Here is a 21,006-nt window from a genome sequence, read left to right as displayed (position 1 = left end):
TATGTGTGCATAAAGAACTTGAAATGAATCTTAATAACCTCTAACTAAGCATATGAAACATACAAAAAGTTTAGAAAGTGGACTTAGGTTCATTTGTTGATACTTGGGATCGGAAATGCCATTTTGGGCCAAATATGACCTATATCGAGCCAAATGAGCCTTAGATGTGCATAAAGAACTTGAAATGAATCTTAGTAACCTCAAAAAGTTGTTTTCGCTACCAATATAATTTCTGTTTTCGCATAAGAAACTTAATTTAATTTATTAGTTTACATGCATGTACGTTGTTCTTTTAAAGGTTTTCAAAACTCCAAGGGAGGGGCCCTTTACCAAAGAGGAGTTGGATGAAGTTCGAGACAAGTAGGCTACTTACTTCAACGATTGTGAACTACCCTCAGTGTAAATAGAGCAGGCTTGTAGTTATCCGTGACTCTTACATTACTTTGTTATTTATTGATTTAATTAATTACATTTGAATTAATTCGGTAATATTATTGTAAATTTGAAATTTATATCATTTTTGAGGAATGTCATGCTCATGTTTGGTGAAAAATTATTCTATAAATTATAATGCAAAATTTTATATTACAAAATCAGAAATTATATTGCAGAATTAGGAATTATATTGCAGATTTTTTTTTTTTAAAAAAAAAAAAAACTCAAAAGTTGCTCTTGTTTGCAACAAGATCAACTTATGTGAAGCTTATAGGTTTCTCTAGTTGCAAACAAGAACAACTTTTAATAGGCTCAAAAGTTGCGCTTGTTTGCAACCAGCGCAACTTATAAGCTTCACATAAGTTGCGCTGGTTGTAAACACGCGTAACTTTTGAGCTTATAAGTTGCGCTTGTCCAGCGCAACTTTTGATAATTTCACAAATGTGACCATGCCATATGTCGCCCTTATAAAGCGCCACCTATAAGCCTAGTTCAAGCACCACCTTTGATGTTTTTTCTACTAGTGGGGGGTCTCTTTATAAAAGAGACCCCCATCTAGAGACCCCCCATATGGGTTCTCTTAGGCCATCTTGGATGAGTATCTTTGCCCTTTTTTGTAGTAGTGAACAGTAAGACTTTTGGGTGGTCTTCCCCTCTTTAGTTTGGCTGGAGGTACACGTTCCTTCATTACTTCATTTTCTCCTGATCGCTCACAACCAACAATAGTGTCCTCTTCCTGTTCTCTCGCCTATATAAATGTCAAATGAGCACGAGTCAGTTCGATTTTATATTAATCAACTGCAACCACAGTAATTTCCAAGAGAACGTTTAGTCATATCTACCTCCAAACATGATGGCATGCATAAAAATATTTAGTAATGGCCAATAACTAAGATAACTACGAAAGATGAACATAGTGCTAAAATGAGTAAGTTACCAGTTGTTTATCTTTGTTACCACGATGAGCTACTCTTCTCCTTGTATCTTTTCTCTGTGGTTGATTAGCATATCGTACGTTATACCATCATATTTTCTATGACTCTTCTTAGTTGGAGTCTAGTCATGTGTTTTTTTCCACTTGACTCGTTACATGATCTTTTTATTATTATTATTAAGCACATCTGGTAATGGGAATTCCATTACGGTATCCACCCCAACAGGGAAATGGGATGTCGTGAAGAGAATATTTCTAATGTTGATGGTTGGACCATCATCATCACCCGAACTTTCTCCATATTCATCAGTGTCAATAATCAACTTCCTTTTGACATATTTCTCGACTGTATTTAAGAACATAGAACATCCTTGATTCCCCTTTAAGTTGTGCTCGTTACAAGCCGATGGGGACTTCGGACTGGTTTCCTTAACGTTCCCTATTTACGTCGACTTAATAATGAATTTGTTCACTTGTTTCAATGTATGATTCATGTTGGACATCCTCCAACTTAGTTGATTGACATGATTTCCTATAACACCCATTTGCTACTCATGCAACCATGACATTAGAGAAAACAAATAAGCAATCATCCAAATTCAAAATCAAATGAAGACTTTTGCAATTCACGATTTTATCTACTTACTTATAAAGTACTTTAATGCGAAACCTTTCTATTTGTATCTTGTATCTCTTTGGACATGACCAACATTGTAGTTTGTCGTTACTAACTTGTATTTGGAAAGTAATCAGGAAACCTCCGCCTACATTTACAAAGAAACAAGGACTTATAATCATTATAAATTCTACTAATTATATTGTAAAGTAATGTACAATTTAGTTAGGGTTTAGTAATTCACCTGAGGAGTGGGATAAAGAGAAAGATAAGCGAAAGGTGTTGAAATTGAAATTCAAAGGAGCAAAATTAGGTTTCATAAGAATAGAATTTAGGGTTTGAATGTACGATTCTTGGACAGGGTTAAACAAGAAAGTCGAGAGGAGAAGGCAGGAAACAGAGTACAAATGTTTTTTTGTTTGAAGAAAAAAGGGGGAAACTACGGACACGTTGGTCTAAAGCATCATTTTTATATCATATTAGGTAATATCCATACATGATGTTGGTAATGTCCATAAGAACATAAGGATGGTAATGTTTAATCAAGTGTTTGGATACTACATACTACATAGTAACATACCTTAGTTCCTTCCTTCTCTCATTGTAGCGGCCGACCTGCAACTTTTGTCATATCTACAAATTTCAGCCATTACAACCATTTAAATCGATGGGAATGGTCTAAAACATTATTAGGCCTTGTTCTTTTTGTCTTAATTGCAGTTTCATGACTTATTTGGCAGTTAAATTCAGCTCATTTAAGTTTAGTTCGGGAGCATTCAATTCAGTCTAGTTCAGTTCAGTACAACCCTAAAGAAAAAAACCTTATTATTCAACCCACCGACGATATTCAAATTTAATAAACCCACTCACGACGAATTCCCGTTCAGTCGTGACACCAATTTTTCCGGACGACAACCAATGTCTGTCGTTTCCCAAATCTCCGGCCATGACAAGCATCGAATTTCATTGTTATTTGCTTCAATATCACCAACACCTTCGTCTATTTCATCCCATTGATTTCAGGTCTAGGAAACCCAAAACCAAAAACCCATAAACTTGGATTAGGGAAGAACGATCAAACCTAGATGAAACACAAAACCCAAAACCCTGAAGTTCCAGATAAACGATGAACAACACCCGATACCAATGAATGATATGATGGGCGATGAAGAACGACGGAGTTGGTTCGTCGGCCAATGGATACCCACTACTACAGAAATGTCATTTAATAGCGTTTATTTAATAGCGCTTTTGCCTCTTCAGCTATCAAAAATTTAAAAAACAACATATTATAGCGCTTATCTAAAAAGCGCTGTGATATGTTCACATATTATAGCGTTTAGATCTTCTGCGCTATCATATTACCCGTTTATTATAGTAAAAAAGACTTCCCGTTTATTATAGGGAACAAAATGTTAAAACGAGTAAAAAGTTAACCGCCTAACTCTTTCTCTCCTCGGATTCTCTTCAGTCAATCTGCAAAACCTCAAAACCCCAAAAGTCTCAATGGACGCCGAAACCCTCCTACCAAAGTCCTTCACACGGCGACGAGTTCCTTCAGGCGGCGGCGATTTATTTCAGATGGCGGCGTTTTCTCTCGCCCTGCGCCCTACGATGCTTCTTCTCACTACGAAATTGAATTTTAAGGTAATTCATCCACAAAATTTGCGGAATTTGTTGATTATGTTTGGTTTAATTTTGATTGGGTTAATTATGGGCTATGGGTTTTTGTTCCTCTGAATTGGTATACCTAGGTAGTGAGCATTTAGATTGTAATTGGGTTTTGATTCTTAATTTTGATAATAGGTTGTCGAATTATTTGATTTCATGATTGCATTGGAGAAAAACTTATGGCTACCATAATCCATTAATCAATTCACTCATGTCATTCCATGTAAATTAAACACTGTAAGAAGATGAAATCTGTAATAACTATTACAAAGTTAACCCAACTTGTATAACTATTACAAAGTTAACAAAATTTATGCTTTTTGACTTGCCAAATTTAGAGAGCATCTATGATCGGCAAGTACTGAGTTGCCCGTCTTTGCTTAGATTTGAGGTGTTTAATTGTAAAAAACTCAAGCTTCTTGAGGTCTTGGTGGGACGACAAAATTGTATTATTGAGATTGTAGGAGAGAAAGAATGGACTGATAAAGTGATTGAGTATGGTCCAAGCTCACATTTAAATATACTGAAGCATTAGTTCCTGCAGTGCTATCTACTCCTATGTAAGATTTTTAGTGCTTGTTTGTTATAATTTATGCAGTTTATTGCCTGAAGCATCAGTAGGTCGGAATTGTCTAAATTTGAGGGTTTTGAATTTTAGGTGTTCTTGTGTTGGGTTGCTTGAGGAGGCAGAGATTGTGGATGTTACATACTATTATGCTTAGGTATCTCGCATCGCCTGGAAGCTCACCAGGTTGTAAAACTAGGAGCTTTTTAACCATTGTCTACAATTTCTTATTTTAAAAGGCTGAAATTTTGAAAGTAAGATTCTTTTTTTTTGTCAACTAATAAGAGTTTTTTTAATTATAATATTGTGCTTCTGCGGTTGCTAATAAGTTAAAGAGACTCTCAAGAGCTAGGGGCTTGACAAAGTACAAAACCTATAGGATTGTTACAATGAGTGCTGAATTGTTGTTTGAATTTTAATGATATTTTGGAAGTAGGACATCAGAATTGGAACTACAAATTTAGGAAATTTTCCATAATGAAAATGGGAGGGGGTGGAAATTTTCAGGCATACTATTATGCAAAAAGTTTTTAATTGCTGATAGACTTTATTGGTGTTGATTTTGTTCTGAAAAAATGTTCTTACTTTATCAGGTTGATCTAACAATGTGTTCTGATGCAGGTTATTGACTATTGTAGCTCATATTGGTGGTATAATATTTGTTAAAGTAGTATCTGGATTGTTGGAAAAATGGGTTCAGAAGGTCCTGCACCGTCAGCAGTAACAGACTAACAGTTCATGTTAAGAAGTTTCATGGAGTTGCTGAAAATCCGACAGAGACAATTGTGCGTAATCTGAAAGAATACATGGAGAAGAAGGGTTTACCAAAAGGGCTGGCTTTAGGGAGCTGCAATGTTCTTGAAACTGCAGGACTTGGGGCATTTGCTCCTCTTCATCAGACGCTGCCATCTGCCATTAATAGGAATGATTCAGAATTGCCAAATTCTGGGACTGTTATTTGGGTCAGTTGCTCAATACTTTCTTCTTCACAGTTTGTTGAATAAAATTTGATGCAAAATAGTTAAATAGTTGTATGGGATTCTCTCTACTTTAAATTTCTGGCATTTGTTGCACCAAAAGCTGAATCATCTTATGTTATTATAAGTTGCTGTTGATTCTATACCAACTGGGAGTTTGCCTGTGTGATAGGTGGAAATCATACTTTGAGTAATCTTTTACCCTTCACTTGCTGAATACGTTTTATGGTACTTTCGCTATGCCATATCGCATGCTTAGATAGTGATACCAATCAATTAGAACCCACGATTTGGTGGGAGCTTGCCAGTGTTCGGACACATTATATTTCAGTGTCAGCACTATAAAAAAAGCGTTTCTACACTTGGGGTAGGAGGAGCAGCAAAATATGTTTGTGGTTCAATGTGAACTTAGTTACCTTATATAATGATTGGAACTAAAAATTGGAACTAGGACATCAGAATTGGACATGCTGAATTGTTGTTTGAATTTTAATGATATTTTGGAAGTAGGACGTCAGAATTGGAACTACAAATTTAGGAAGATGGGAGATTTTGCATTCTAAAGTTGGAGGTTAATACATAGCTTCAATTAAGAAGTATGTATACTTCGTTTTTGTTTTGTCATAAGTTATTATGTTTTTTCCATAAGTTTGAGATTTTTCATGATTGAAGACATCCTAGCCAATAGAGGATTGAGAAGATCCAATAATATTCTTTTTTATATTCCTAATGGTTTTGTTTCTTAATGTAACTATGTTTTTCTAGGTATGCAGAGATCGTATAATTCAGGAGGAGTTCAATTCTCTAAGCCTTTCTAAGTTGCAGAAGTATTTGACAGATGAGGAATACAGGTAGGTGACATTTTTATTGTCATATGTCAGTATTGTTTTACTTATCTTTGGTTGAAGTCTACACTTATATTAATATGGAAATAGATAGTCTCTCTCCCCGTCAGTTTTGCTCAGGTTTTCTTCTGGGAAATATGCTTTTTGTCCCTGCTACAATATGGCTCTTGGGTTTTATATCTTGTTGCGAGATGTAGACCAATTTGGTGCTAACTATAACAGTTTTGCTGGCCGGCCAGTGGTAGCTCCTCATTCTCTTTGGAATATATTGCGATGTGGTTGTTGTGGGACTGAATCTAAATGTGTAAACTTCATCTTGGCAGAGAGATAGATGAAGATATATCTCGACTAAAGACTAGTTGTCAGCTTACTAGCTGATCTTGGCTGCAATTGATCAATCTTGTTCGAGGATCTCATAAATTAAATCTCCCAGTTTGGGGCTGCAGAGCTACATGCGGTCTCTTCCTTCATAGGCGGGATTGCGTCACATGAAGTGATAAAGGTATGCTATATTTATCAAGATTTTATTGTTTTATTCTGTTTTATTGTCAAGATCCATAGCGCCTAAGAGTTGGATTAACACTTGCAAAATACTTAGTGTGGTAGCTAGTGATTAGTGGCTTCCTTGGACATGCAACACTTTAGAGATTCATTAATAGTACGCATTCCCTGTAAAGATCTCCACAACTTAAGAACCGGCTATGTACTATACTTTTCACTTATGGCTTCTGATGTCAAAGGAACAATCTTATTCTGTAATGGTACTCGGACCATCTTCATCTTTGTCACTTTTGTCTGAGTAAACAAAATGGAAGGGCTACGAGTCTGATTTGATGAACAAGACTTCTTTTGCCTTCACTTATTGGTAGACTAGATTCCTTTGCTTGGACTACTACTGTCTTGTGTAACTGTTTACTTTGTCCTACATCTGACATCCCAGATGAACCTCTTGGTTTTTGAGTCAGATTTTTCATGGCATCCATCTCGGATCCATCTCCGTAGCTTCAATTGATAATATATCAGCAAGGAATTATCTGTAATTCTTTTCCAAAAACATCATAATCTATTACTATAATGTGAAGTTCAATTTTTTTTCATGTATGGCACTTATTGTTTATGGTAATACTAATTCTTTCGGGTTTTTCCTTTCTATATATGTATGAATTATTATACCCCATTGTTTCGCAGTACTTTTCAGATTGTCAGTTTCCAAGTTATGACAAGGAGCAGATTGACTAAGTAAGAACCGAATGGGTGCGCCATGTTGTTCAACAATTGTATAATAGCTAGGTTATGTTGAAGGAACAAAAAAAATAAGACTCTATTAATTAATGTATTTTACGTAGTTTAATGTTTAGAATTTTATTTTAGATCTATGTAATCGGTTTTATTAGGGTTACAATTGCAAAAATTCTTTTAATTCAGGTTTGGAAATTAATTTTCAACTATTTACTATTCTTCAATATATGGTGTTATTTTGTGGCAAAAAATGAGATACTTTTCAGGTATATAATAAATATAAAAAAAATAATAATAATAACTTTGATAGCGCTCTATATACATCTGCTATTAGAAAATAATTTAAAAATTGGCGGTAAACCTTTAATAGCGTTTCTTTAATAGCGCTTATAAAGTGCTATGAAAGAAAAATTTGAATTATCCTAATATTACATATGACAGCGCTTTTGAAAAGCGCTATTAAAGGTACCTTTTACTTTTAATAGCGGAGCCAACAACAGCGCTTCAAGAAGCGTTGTTAAAAGCATTATTAAGCGCTATTAAAAGCATTTTCTGTCGTAGTGACCACATAATGATAGTTAGTGATAATTATTGGTTAGCTTAACAAGATGAGAGAGAAATTAAGTTAATTGTTAATTAACTTTCCTAATTATTCTATTTATTGATTTAGGAAAATTTAGGAATTACAAAAACTATTTTCATAAAAGAAATTGGTCATTTAAATTTAAAGATATAAAACGATTTATATCTTTAAAATATATTATTTAATTTAAATGTAAGGATAAAATAAAATACTTATGTGGCTACAATTCATTCCTAGTGGTGGTCATCTTTAGGATGACCATTGTAGAAAGGTCCTTGTAGATCATGAAAGAGATTAAGCGTGAGGAAGATAGAGAGGATTCAGGAGAAATAGATGTATGGAGCTTGAGGAAGAAAATAGAGATGACAAACTAAGGTGGACACTTAAAATCTCGTTTTTTCAAACAAAGTGGACATGTGTCTGATTTTTATTTTTAGACAAAGGGCAAAAGGTGGGGCAGTAATTATACTATTTTTAAGATAAAAACCCATTTTTTTCAAGAAGGAATTCAAGGGTGGGCAATAATTCTCTAATCTTAAAAAAAATTGAGACATTCCTTATTTTTTAAAGGGTTAGGATTTTGTACTTGAAAAAAAAGGTTAGGATTTTGTCGAAATACGAAGTAAGTAAAATGGAACAAATCGAACCTTACTCGCAGTAGAACGGTAAAAAACTGACCCAACCAGAGAACCCGACCTAGACTGACCAAACCCGTAACCGACCATGACCCATAATTTGGTAAAACAAGTAACCCATACCCGACCCGACAAAACCAACAACCGATTTCAACCCTCGATGTTGTTTGACCCGAACCTGAACCGGACACCCGATCCAAAGATGACCGATAACCGAATTGACCCAATTGGACAAAGATCTGAACCCGATTCGATACCTTACCACAATGGTCTTAACCAGATTATTACCAGACATAACTTGTTAGTGACCCGAATCGTGGAGTAAATATTTTACGCTTGAATATTTTGGGATGACCAAATCAGTTACTAACTCGAAATCCATATTAACTTTATATATGTATTGACTTGACAAGAACACACGATGACCTGATTTGAATAAAACTAAATTTGAAAAATGTTGACCATTAATTATTAAAATATAAGGAAAAAAATAAGGAAAAATTACTTTAAATAATCCAACCTTTCGACCATTTTCCATCAATAACCCAACATTTGAATTATTATCTAATAATCCAACCTTTGCCCCCCATCAACTTTAGTTGAACCCAATTGACCGGAAACCGATTAACAAGGTTAACTTAAAAAAAAAAATTCTACCTCTTCCATATCGGTCTCACCTCCTTCATCCCAACCTTCTTCTTCCTCTCGCCGCCCCCCTCACAACCTTCTTCCAGCCCACCAGAAAAAATCACCATGTCTTCCATCCCCCTCCCTCAAATTTGTTTTTTTTAGTCAAAATCTCTCTATTCTCCAGCTTTCGTCTCCACCACGAACCATCAAACCAACAAATTTTTAGTTATTGTACTCGATAACTCATCTTCTTCCTCCCCCGCAACTCTCAATATCCACCACCCCACCGCTTCTCCCCACCTCATCCCCCCACCACCACCACCACCAAACACTCTATTCTCGCCAATTTACTCAGCCTCTCTCTTTCTCTCACCTTCACTCTTTCATCTCCATTATGCTCTTTTGCGTTGTCTTCACTAAATTCACAATCACGAACCCCTTCTGTCTCTCCTACCACTCCCTTCCCTCAGTCCAAAAACTTGACAATTGGGTTGAAAAATGGGTAATTTTTAATTTATTCTCTCTATCCCATTTTTTTAATTCGAAAAGTATTAAAGTAATTTTTGTTGCTAAAGTTTGATTTGTTATTGCAGGAGAATTAGAGGTTACCCACCAGTTAATCCTGGGTGTGTTACTACCAACCCAAAATCTTTCGATTTCAAATTTCCATGGTAGATTCCTTCTGATTTTACATAAAATGTTGTTCAGGTAATTAATAATTTTATTCAATGTTCTTATGATTTAATTTTTGTTTATTTTCAGGATAATATTTTTCTGGGGTTTGCACTTTTTATTTATTTGGATTTAATAAGTTATAATGTGGTTAGTTTATTGTTGTTGTTTCCTTGGTCTATTTCATGCTAGTTTATTTTGTGGTATCTGAATGTTGAAAATGAAGTTATTTTGCGGGGGTTCCTATTAGATTAATTGAAGACGATGATGACCAAGAAGTTGACGATTTGATGAGTTGATGATGCCGATGATAATTATATGAAGAAGGTGACGAAGAAAGCAACAAATGAATTTTAAGGGATGCGATTTTAGTTAATTGAAGACCGATTATGACGACAACGATGAAGATGATGATGATGTTGTTGTTGTTGTTGTGTCGAAGATAATGAGTTTTCTAGAAGGGAGCAGCAAGTGGAAAATTTAATGGTGAATTCAACCATTTTTTCCGACAAGTTAGAGAAACAGGAAGAGGGACGAGGTACAAAAAATTGGGAAAATTTAAAGGGAAATATCAAAGTTTTTTTTTTTAGGGGGGGGAAATGTTGAATTATTAGATAATAATCCAAATGTTGGGTTATTGACGGAAAATCGTCGAAATGTTGGATGATTTAAAGTAATTTTTATAAAAAATAATCATAGGTTAAAAACTTGGCCAGACCTGATAGTTATCGGACCAGACGGGAGTGAACCCGACCTGAATTTTGATCGACCCGATAATTATCCGATCCAAACTTGACCATAATCCGAAATTACCTGCTACAAATCGGCATAAACCCGACTAGATAAGACCCGAACCAGAAATTAAAACCAACCTAAACATGACTCTATCCGTACCCGACCTGTACCTGAATGAAAAAATAAACCGACATAACCCCACCGAACCTAGGTTACAAGACCCGACACGACCTGATTATGACCTGAGATCCGAGTTAACCCGAACCGAACCTGACTCAAGTACCCGTTTTGACGGCTCTGCCGCTCAGGAGTCAGGATGAGAAAATCAAGTTTTATTCATTTTGTTTTTGGATAGTATTTTTTTTTTTTGATAGCAATTGGATAGTATTGTAAATTTAAGTTTCGTAGTGAAAAAATTGCCCCAAATGAATTTTCTCTTTCCTCAACCTCCAACTTGCAGGACAGCTGCTCTTCGTCGTCCTCCTTTACCCGCTTCCGGAGTTCTGATTTCCTCCTCCTCCTCTTAAACCCCTAACTACTCTCCTCCAACAAAACCACCGTTTTTTAGTTGTATCACCACCTCTACACGGCGGCGCTTCTGCCATTGTGGATTTTCAATTTGGGGACTTCCAACCACCTCTCCTTCTCCGCCGCTGCTGTTATCGGTATTGACATTACTGTATAGCTTCTTTTCCTCACGTTTTTTCTTTACTTATCTCTTCTTTATATCGATTTCTTTGGAACTTTTTGTTGATTTTATATGTAGTTTTTTTAATATAGATCCAAAAAGTGCTTAGTCTCATGTGGGGATGATGGATTTTACCTGATATGAAGTTACAAATGTTGAAATCTTGCAGCTAAACTGTTGGCTTGTTTGTTGTATTGTTTTGGTGTTTTTTTTTTGTCTAATTAGTCCATACTCACTTCATAATTGTTCTTGAAAATTATCCTACTCTTTTCAATTTGTTTTGTGGATTTGTTTTTTTCTTTAGGAGGGGGTACAGTAGAAAAGAGCAATGATTTAAGGGCATAATAAATCTTTAGTTTGATGGAACAAATTTTTACGTAGGCTTTATTTGGTTGGGAGGAATTGGAAGGAAAAAGAAAAGAAAGGGAAGGAAAAATAAAGTTTCTTATATTTGGTTCAGAAAATTGTATGGGAAGTGAAAGGAAATGAAGAGAATTGGAAGGAAAGCTCACTGTATAAAAGTTTCACTTTCCTTTCCTCCCAAAATTGGAGGAATTCGGAAGGAAAGAAAAAATTATATCTGTCAAACAAAATATTAAAGCTTAAACACACGTTTTTTCTTTCCTTCCCTTCTCTTCCTTTACTAATGTTGTACCAAACATGGGATTCCTATCATTTTCTTTCATCGTACCAAACATGGGAAAATATATTTTATTTCCTTTCCTTTCTCTTCCTTTCTATTCCCTTCCTTTCTCTTCTCTTCCCTTCCTTTACTAATATTGAACCAAATGGAGCCGTAGTAAAACTTGTGAGTTTGGGCAAATTTATTTGTTTATTTTAAATTTTAATCTTTAAAATTGAAGTCTGGAGCTTGAGGAGATCGTAGGTGGTGGTGGTGGTGGTTTTTTTCATGAGTGGATAGTGTATTAGGTTAGATTTGAACTCCTGATGCCTTTAGAAGTTTGATGATTTACATGGCCTCAATACCATTGAACCACTTCAACCGTTCGGCTTAATTTCGCATGCTTTTGTTCATAACCCTGTTATGTTAGGATGGAAAACTATGAAAACGAGCCTTTTCTCCCTAGCTCAGGGAGGATGCTGCGTCTACTCAGGTTTCTGTTAGCTAATATTGCCATTATACAAAATTAAAAGTAAGAATAGATTATCTTTTACCACCTAACAAAATCAAAAAATTATTTTTTACCACCTAAAAAATGGGAAAATAGATGAAAATATTCTCTGCTTCCACGATAACGGTAATATTTCTGATATATTCTCTGCTTCCACAATTGCATGCATTTAAGTCTCTTCTCTTCCCCCGCTTCATTATCTTCCATGAATTCACATGATCTTTCACCACCATTAATTTAGAAAATTGACAAAATTTTATAGGAAGTAAAGAGAGAAGGGTGAAAGAGTTAAAGAAAATCACGCAGGGAGTGTTAAAAGTTGGAGGAAGATTGAATTAGGTAGCCACACATAAAAGTTTCATCTATTTTTTCGTTTTCAGGTGGTAAAAAATAAGTTTTAATATTTTTAGGTGGTAAAAATACAAGTTTTAGTTTTTTAGGTGGTAAAAATAATTTTTTGATTTTTGTAGGTGGTAAAGAACAATTTATCCTAAAAGTAATTTGGTTTCCAAAATATTTTAATTTTGCTTGAGTTGCGTATCATGAAATGTTTGCTGACTTTCTGTTTGTTTTAAAAGCTATGTATTATGAGTTTGTTTAGCTGGGCTAATCTTAGTTGCTTATTGTTGTAAATTTTTTGTGTGCGCTAGGCTAGGGGTGGCTGTGGTGGTGTTGGTTATCTTGTATTCCTATGTTATTGTGGATCAGGCATCAGGGATAAGTAGGTTAAACTAATAGGTTGTTTAATCTTATTTTTCAGGGTTAAGTGACGGTTTTCGTTAAAAGATTTAGGGTCCGTGGTGATTTATTGGGGATTGGGGTTTCAATCACGAGGGCTTTATCAGTTACCTACACATAGTTCTCTTGATTTTAGCAATCAATCCATTTATTGAGCGTTAGTGGGAGCTTCTTATTGGAAGATATGGTTCTATAGTATATTTGTTCTTTTTTGTTTCCCGATTGTTTATTCTTTTCGATCATGTCAAGCTAGTTTGGTGCAGTTCATGTGTGTCTTCATGGACTTCCATGCTTATTAAAGAGGTGGAACTAGTGAAATTTGATACTAAGCGACATGATTTGATTTTTTACTGTCATACGGACTGATAGTAATACAATATGTATGTGTTATACTTCGTATCTTTTTCTTATTCTCTTCTCCTTTCCTTATATTTGGCTGGCGGTGCTTGAGCCACAGGCAGTTGGAGGGAATTACATTTTAAAAAGTGATTTTTTTTGCTTGCCTTAGTAGAGTGATAAGAATCTGATACTACTTCGTGTAGTTCATTGGATAAATTGGATAACCTATTGATGTGTTTATTACGATCACATATCTGTGCAGGACTTAGTTATATTTGCCTTGTCACTATGGATTCTGATCTGTCCCCGCCAGCCCAAGAAAGTAATGATCTGAAGGCTGGATTTCGCAAGATTACTAATGAAGCAGCCAGCCGGAAATATAGGCGTCGCTCGCCAGTTTCTGGATCGTCTGATGAAAATGGTTAGTCTTTTAGCTGCTTTATTTCTGCTCCTGTCTGTGGTCATGTAGTTTGAATGTTATAGAGGAGATATCACGTGGAACCCCCTACATAAATGAACTATAGAAATTTTGTTCCTTTCTCTATTTATTATTCCCTTACTGATATCTCTGTAATTCCTTGTCATGCTTCTTTCTTAGCTAATATTGATACATTCAACTCTATTATTCTTTTTAGGATAGTGAAGGTTTAAAATGGACCTGTTTACTATTCTTTTACTTCTGTACAAATGCATTGACTTGCCTTGAGCCTCTTAGGAGAAAGAAAGTACATGCCACTGAATGGTGTTTCTGGTCTTGAGTGGCTGTTTATCCTTCCTAAGAAGAGTAGTGTTTGACACCTTTCACCTACCATTTCAGCTATGAGTATGTCCTTATATTATTATAAATAAGCTCGTCGAGAAGCTCTCACAAGCTGTTTCTGGAGTGGCTTGAAATAGCTTTCCAGCCAGTTAATGATCGAGTATCTTTTATTTTCGGAAGTACTCTACAGGCTTGTCATTTCAGTAAGCTTACTTGGTTGTGTCAAATTGCCAAATAAAGTGCAGCTGACTACCTGAGGTGCTAAGGTGTAACTGTGTAAGTATCAAGGAGTAATAGACTCGTAGTCTGGTAGTCTCTCGAGCGCGGCAAGAGGTGTATCTGTGTACTCTGAGTATCTATTACTATCCTTCTAAGTTTTTATGGAGTGATGAATTCTTATTTTTATATAAATTAAATAATAATGTGTTATGATACTTGGAAACGTTTAAGTAGGGTGTATTGTCTGTTGACATGATCCAACATGAAATATGATCCGGAATGTGTTGGGCGCGCGAAAGGTAGGATCAGCACTGCTCTCTGTCTATGGATGATTGTTCAGTGCCCGTAGAAGTTACGTTTATACGATCAATTTCTTATCTAGGGTTCGAATGAGAAACCCAAGTTTAGTCAATCAAGTGAAATCAGTAGTTGAGACATTAGCGTTTCTATTCTAGGGTAATTTGTATAACGCACATCCATTTCATTATTGGTTGGTGCTGACATGGTTCGGTATTCTTTATGTCCTTTCTTACCTCCTCGCTTAAATTCTCTCACTCCTATTTTTGTGGGTAGGGGTGAGGGTAAAATTATAATTAAAGCTGATTTTATTCAAAATTTTCTATTTGTTTTCCGTAACTGCTTTGAAGCAAGGTTTATAAGTTGCTAAGATAAAACAGTTGAATACTTTCTTCTTATCTATGAGGCCGTGGAACGATTATTTTGTTTTATGCACATGGGAAAGTTTAGCAGTAAGCAGTCATTACTATTTTGTGCCTTGAATTTTCTCTCTCTCTTTCACCTGAAGTAAAAACAAAATTCTATGAAATTCTTACTTTCAGAGTACTGATTTATGAATTCTTCCAATGATTCTTCATTTCATTCTAACTGAGCTCCTAAATTATCGAATCTTGCAAAAAAGATTAGATACTTGGTTATTGGTTATGCATCGATAATTCGATATCTGATCTTTATTTGAGTATTAATATTATTAGGATAAAAATCATTAGATATTTCATCATAATGTAAGTAGTCTTATTACTATGAAAAAATCAATGTTTTTTATAGCTTAACTTCATGGCACTTAATCTTTAACATGAGTGTCTATAACTTAATAGTGTGTGAAAAATATGTAAGCTCTGATTTCCCTAGGCGTATACTTGGACTGTTGCTACTGCTTAGCTTATAACTCCCACCGTCTTATTGCAGTCCTGCTTATGGAAACGCTGGAAAGGTCGAAAAATGAAAGCTTATAAAATTTTAAGTTCCATGTACTGGATGTTTATCAAACAATCTCACATGTCAGTGGTGCTCAGTACACAATATATAGTTTGTATATGATGTTGATACTGTCTCTTTTAATGAATGAACATTCTGAATGACCCCCTTCAAATTGAGACTGGTAGAATGAGTGCAGCTTTGTTTAGGAGCTTCTAGATTGATGCGTGTAAAACATAATTTTGGACAGCTATACGCTCCTATTCACTTTTGAGGCTCTGTTGGTCTCCCCTAAATTTGTATGCTATGCATAGTGAAGCAAGTCCTTCCTCATCATTCTGGAACTTTTATATTGATTTAGATGTAAACTGTCCCATTTTCTGAAGTTCAAAGTGCTAACTGTGGTAAATGTTACCATAGAAAAGCTTGTTGCTGGTTTGGTGAGGATATAAACAGTTTTACCTTGAAGGTTAGATCATCTTTTTTAATGTTGATCATTTGTGTGTTCTATTGTGGCTTTTTGCTATCTTTATTGCTCGTATTTTGGGTTATACGGTTACATTTCTATTTTTTGCTGACCTTCTGGAGTGTATCAACCAGTGACTATATTCAATTTTCAGGGAGTCCAAAACGTGATCATAGCTCAAGAGGATTTTCAAAAGTTTCTAACAATGAGAGACGGAACAATGATAAAGTGGATGACCGAAGATCTGACAGGAGCCAACATGGACGCAGCAGTGATTCTTATAGACAGTCTTCAAGAGGTAATAGGCACGATGAGCACTCTAGGTCTGATTACAGAGACCGAGAAAGTGACTATAATAGGTCTAAGGATCGCTACAGAGATGTGGACAGGTATCCAAGAGATAGGTCTGATAGGACCAGATATGATGGAAGGCGTGGAGGAAGGTATGATGACAGTGATAGGCGTTTTAGAGATAGAGATCACCACCAAGATGAAAAGAGGGACTACAGAAGTTTTAGGGGGCACCAAAGTGATTTCAACTCAAAAAAGGACGCTAGTGATGTGAAGGATTCAGAAGGTGCAAAGTTCAACCAGGAGAAGAGCAAAAATGAGGGGTTGGACGGGCATGAAGAAAAATATGGTAGAGCTAGGGGAAGATCTGAAGAAAGGTCTGCTTTTGTGAGTGAAGAGTTTCCTGCCAAAAGGTCTAAGTTCAGCTTGGGCAGTGATGATCGGAAAGGTGGGATTTCTGTGGCTGTCTTTTCTAATAATTTTATTTAACTTGTGTAGTTGGTCCTAGTCATTTGAAGTTTCTTAATATTTCAACAGATGGAAGGCAATCATCAGGTTCTAAGCAAAGTGAAGATTTTGCGGCTAAAGTGTCACCTGAGCAAGGCCTTGTTTCTGGTGATGATTCCGTTACGGGTCTGGATGCTGCTAAAGTTGCAGCCGTAAAAGCTGCTCAATTAGGTGAGTGAAAATCATTGAAACAAGTTGTATTTAGTTTGGCTTACCCAAAAAAATAAACACTAATTTTGTGTGGCGTATTAATTTAAATCTATACCAAATAACATTGAGGCGGTTGGTGAAGGTCTAGGCTTAGGAGTGAACATACAGAGGTTTCTATAAGTTTATCCATTGGCTTAGATTGTACAGGGCATGTATTTGTCACAAATCTGTATTCATGATCTTTGAACTTTCAACATTTGATAAGGCCATATTATAGAATTAGGATCCAAGTTCCAAACAGTCTGTAAATACTTGGAGTACTGATGAGTCATGTTGAGCTTGTTAACTTGTTACATAGCTGGAAACTGTTCCTACTCGTCAGTTTTTAATGCTTTGCTTCCTTTGTGCCAAAACATCTCTTCTAAATGGAAATTTCTAATGTTCGACACTTTTGAGGGAAGGTGTATACAAGTGTAAAATTTGCTGCGCTGACCAGGGGAAGTAGGCTAATGATAGAGTGTGCTAGTGAGGCTGTTATGCATTCCAAATATAATATGGATGTTATGTTTCATTGGATTAGTCTGTGTGCAATTTTGGTTGTAATTGGTGTTGCTTAGTGCAGTTAATCAAAATCTTACAAGTACGGGGTTCATGACCGCTGATCAGAAGAAGAAGCTGCTATGGGGAAATAAAAAGAGCAGTGCTACAGAAGAGGTATTTCTCAAATATTCTTCTTTTTCTTATTTCACAATTTTGATTTTCATTGATTGGCTCCAGCTTTTGTAAACCTGGTGCTTGTTAAGATATCTAATCTTGGCAGTTCATTAGTTCTACTGTGGATAGCAAGATGGAAACAAGTTATGATCAGATTTTGGCTGTTAGATTGTCATTTTTGCGATTTATTTATGTTTAGACAACCCTTATCAGTCAACACATTAGTTCTCGTCATTGCTTTCTAGTTATTGAGATTGCATTCGGCATGTTCAATAGAGGATATTGAAATACTGATAAGTTGACAATCCCAGTTCCCAGACAGGAAGGGACCACGTTATCTCCTGTTACTTAATTTTCTATTCACCTTAATTGCTGCTTATGTACGGTTTTGTGAAATGCTTTCTGATACATACAGTCCAGCCATCACTGGGATACATCTCTTTTTTCTGACCGTGAGCGACAAGAGAAGTTCAACAAACTCATGGTAATTCTCCTTTTTTTTTCCCCACAATACTCTTGCATCAGGCTACTTTTTAAGTTAAGTATAGTGGAAAGGTTATCTTAGCATAGGGAGTAAGTTAATACGAAAGAAAAGTTGTTTTTTGTTTTCCATTAGTATTCTTCACTAACACAGTTTTAGAGTCTGAGGTTGCCTTGGTACATATGGCCAATTGTAGGGTGTGAAGGGCGAAGCGAAGGTGGACGCGAAACCTATGAGCAGTCAAGATGCAGAGAAGCAGAGAGAACAACTTCAGCTGGATTTGGAGAAGCAATACACTGCTGGACTCCGACGAAGAGATGGCCGTACTGTAGGATTAGGTCTGTAAAAACTTACTTGGGTGGCTCTTTTACAGCTGAGACATTATCCAGTCTTTTAGTATGTATGAGAATTTTGGTGAGTGTAGTGCTGTACCTGTACAGCTTGATGGTTATGAGAATTCTAGGTTTCTGTTTAGCTATTTCGTATTGCTTTCCTCTGCTGATCGACTGTGCTGTGTTGTGCATTTCAGTTTTGCTGAAGTTTTTGTATTACATGTTTTTTTTTCTGACTTTAGGCTTGGACTGTTGGTAGGAAAATTCACTAAAACAGCAAAACAAGTTCTGATTGGTTGCTAGGAAAATAAAAAGCTGTTGGTTGACTAGGTCATCGCGTGTATGGCTGGTGGATGACCGCAGTTCCAGACTTAAGTGGTTTACTATTTGATCCCTAAGGGCTCGCCTGGATTCCTTGAATTAATGAAGAGGGTAAAATCTACAGGATATTTTAGTGAATTTCTCTCCTTTTTACCAGAATGCCAATTTCATCCCATCAATATGGCGGTCGCCTGTCAAATCCGACCGTCATCTTGTCAACCATCAGACACAATTCTCTATTAACTTCTCCATTTTTGAGGAAAGAGAAATACGAACAAAATTTCATACAAACTAGTTCTTCACCATTGATTTAAATGGCCAAACTCAGCCCTTAAACCTCTAGATCTAGGGGTTTGATGGTGTAATTCGACCATCAAAAAAGCTTTCTATGATTTGAACCGGTGGCAAGAAAAAGATGATAGTGAGAGAAGAGAGGTCGTTGTGAGATTTATGTGTTGATGGTGGTAGAACGACAGTGGAGAGAGTAACGACCGGTGGTAATTGAACGACGTTGGTAGAGGGATGATTGCGATTAGGGGATGATTGATGAAAGTCCAAGTTAAGGAGTTGGGGGTGAAAGATAACAGTGTAATTGTTACCCTAGGGGGAGGATGAGTAATGTATTACCAAATTTTCGGCCTATTCCCATCATTCCAGGCGAGACCTAAATGTTAGTACTTTAAAGGTATATTGTGGCGTATGTCCTAGGGTGATAACAAGCCTATTTGGTACCGAGAAACTTTTCAAAGCCGAGCACAAATAAGGTTGACTTGAGAGGGTTGTGAAATTTGTGATTCTTGTGAAAAATCGATCCCAGTTCAGTTTTAACTAGTTCAATTTTACATATTAGCAAAGACATACTCCATAGATAGTTTTATATAAATGTCAATAATAAGTGCATATTTTGACTACATTTTTGGGACTCAATTTCGGGTTTTAACTTTTAAGGTAGCTTGAAGTATAATTTTTTAGCTTTAAGAAACGGACATTGGTGTCAAGCTCGACCCTAGTGTAAGTTTTATAACCGAGGAATTCCGAACTCATACTTCTACCATTATTCTTGTCCTCAAATGATTCCTTAGTCTCATTTTACTTGTTTCATTTGACTATTTTTTTGTGGGAGGTTTTTAAGTCAAAGGGAGCAAGTAAAATGAGATGGAGGGAGATATTTGTGGTGGGTGCAGTGACAAAAAGAAGAGGCATTACAAATTTACAAGCTTCCCAATTCTTGAAGAATATTCTTGCATTTTCCCCACAAGCTTGCGTCATAGAATGAGAGCAAATACAACGATAGTGGAATAACCTTTTTGTGCCTTTTTTGGCATGTAAATCACTTTTTATGTTCATCATAATGGGCCATGTACTCAGGTTATTCATGAAAAGATGAAAAATATCAACTCTATACACTTTTGATAATTTAACATTCAATACAATGATAACTTCAATAGGGGAATTTGGACTCGATGGTGTTTAAGTTTCCTTTATTACATTCCCCGTAGAGCAATTAGGTTTAATTCTTGGGGCGGGTTTGGAGTTAAAAATCACTAGAGGGTGATGTAAGAAGGAAATGACAAGGGATTAGGGGGCGTTTGGTTCACACAGGGTAAACGGAATGAAATCAAGAATGGGATAGAAGGGGAATGTGAATGAAATCCTTTGATTTAAAAAGTTTGAGATATTTTTTTCATTTTGCATTCATCTTCTCCCTCAATGCCTCTCTTGCTCCATCCCTCCCTTCGCCGCCGACCCTCCCTCTGCCCTCCCGTTGCCCTCCCTCCGCTGCCCTCCCTCCGCCGCCTCCCAACCACCTTCTCTTGCTCCCTCCGCCGCGATGCCTCCCCCTCCCTCTAATTTTATTTCCTCACAATTTTATGGATGAATTTGATGTTTAAATGTTCTAATTCGACTATGAAATCCTTAGATCTGAAGATTCCATAGTCGAATTTGACCATTTCAAGACATGATTTGCACAAAAAAAAAATTGTAATTTTCATTCTAATTCTTGTTTTTTCTTCAATTTTTTAGGGTTGGGGTGGATATCGGGGTGGTGGTGGTGGGGGGTGGTTTCGGGTCATGGGGTGGTTTCAGGTGGTGGGGGTGGGTCCGGGGGTAGTT

General features: G+C 36.2%; 1 protein-coding gene and 1 pseudogene across 4 annotated transcripts; both read left to right on the top strand.

Annotated features, from left to right (window-relative positions):
* The first annotated feature begins 3,196 nt into the window (after positions 1 to 3,196).
* LOC130466338 (uncharacterized) lies at positions 3,197 to 6,807 on the top strand (annotated as a pseudogene).
* Positions 6,808 to 10,936: 4,129 nt separating this feature from the next.
* On the top strand, positions 10,937 to 18,924 carry LOC110790597 (uncharacterized). Of its 4 annotated transcripts, none has more exons than XM_021995381.2 (7): positions 10,937 to 11,216; positions 13,698 to 13,856; positions 16,250 to 16,834; positions 16,924 to 17,064; positions 17,666 to 17,757; positions 18,173 to 18,241; positions 18,398 to 18,924. In XM_021995381.2, the coding sequence occupies exons 2-7, from the start codon at positions 13,724 to 13,726 to the stop codon at positions 18,827 to 18,829; spliced, it is 1,452 nt and encodes a 483-aa protein (XP_021851073.1). In that variant the 5' UTR covers positions 10,937 to 11,216; positions 13,698 to 13,723; the 3' UTR covers positions 18,830 to 18,924. The 4 variants fall into 4 exon arrangements, with proteins under 4 accessions (XP_021851073.1, XP_021851072.1, XP_021851074.1 ...); XM_021995380.2 differs by having other exon boundaries at positions 10,938 to 11,202; XM_021995382.2 differs by having other exon boundaries at positions 10,942 to 11,202; positions 18,435 to 18,770.
* Positions 18,925 to 21,006: the final 2,082 nt, after the last annotated feature.

This window comes from Spinacia oleracea, chromosome 1 (genome assembly GCF_020520425.1).
Source record: "Spinacia oleracea cultivar Varoflay chromosome 1, BTI_SOV_V1, whole genome shotgun sequence".
Taxonomy (NCBI): Eukaryota; Viridiplantae; Streptophyta; class Magnoliopsida; order Caryophyllales; family Amaranthaceae; genus Spinacia; species Spinacia oleracea.
The sequence above is the reverse complement of the archived record's forward strand: the minus strand, read 5'-3'. Positions and strand labels throughout refer to the sequence as shown.

Coding starts and splice junctions, on each gene's coding strand:
- LOC110790597 (XM_021995381.2), top strand. CDS start 13,724: ATGGATTCTGATCTGTCCCCGCCAGCCCAAGAAAGTAATGATCTGAAG. Junction 13,857..16,249: donor TGGATCGTCTGATGAAAATG/GTTAGTCTTTTA, acceptor TTCAATTTTCAG/GGAGTCCAAAACGTGATCAT. Junction 17,758..18,172: donor AGAGCAGTGCTACAGAAGAG/GTATTTCTCAAA, acceptor TGATACATACAG/TCCAGCCATCACTGGGATAC.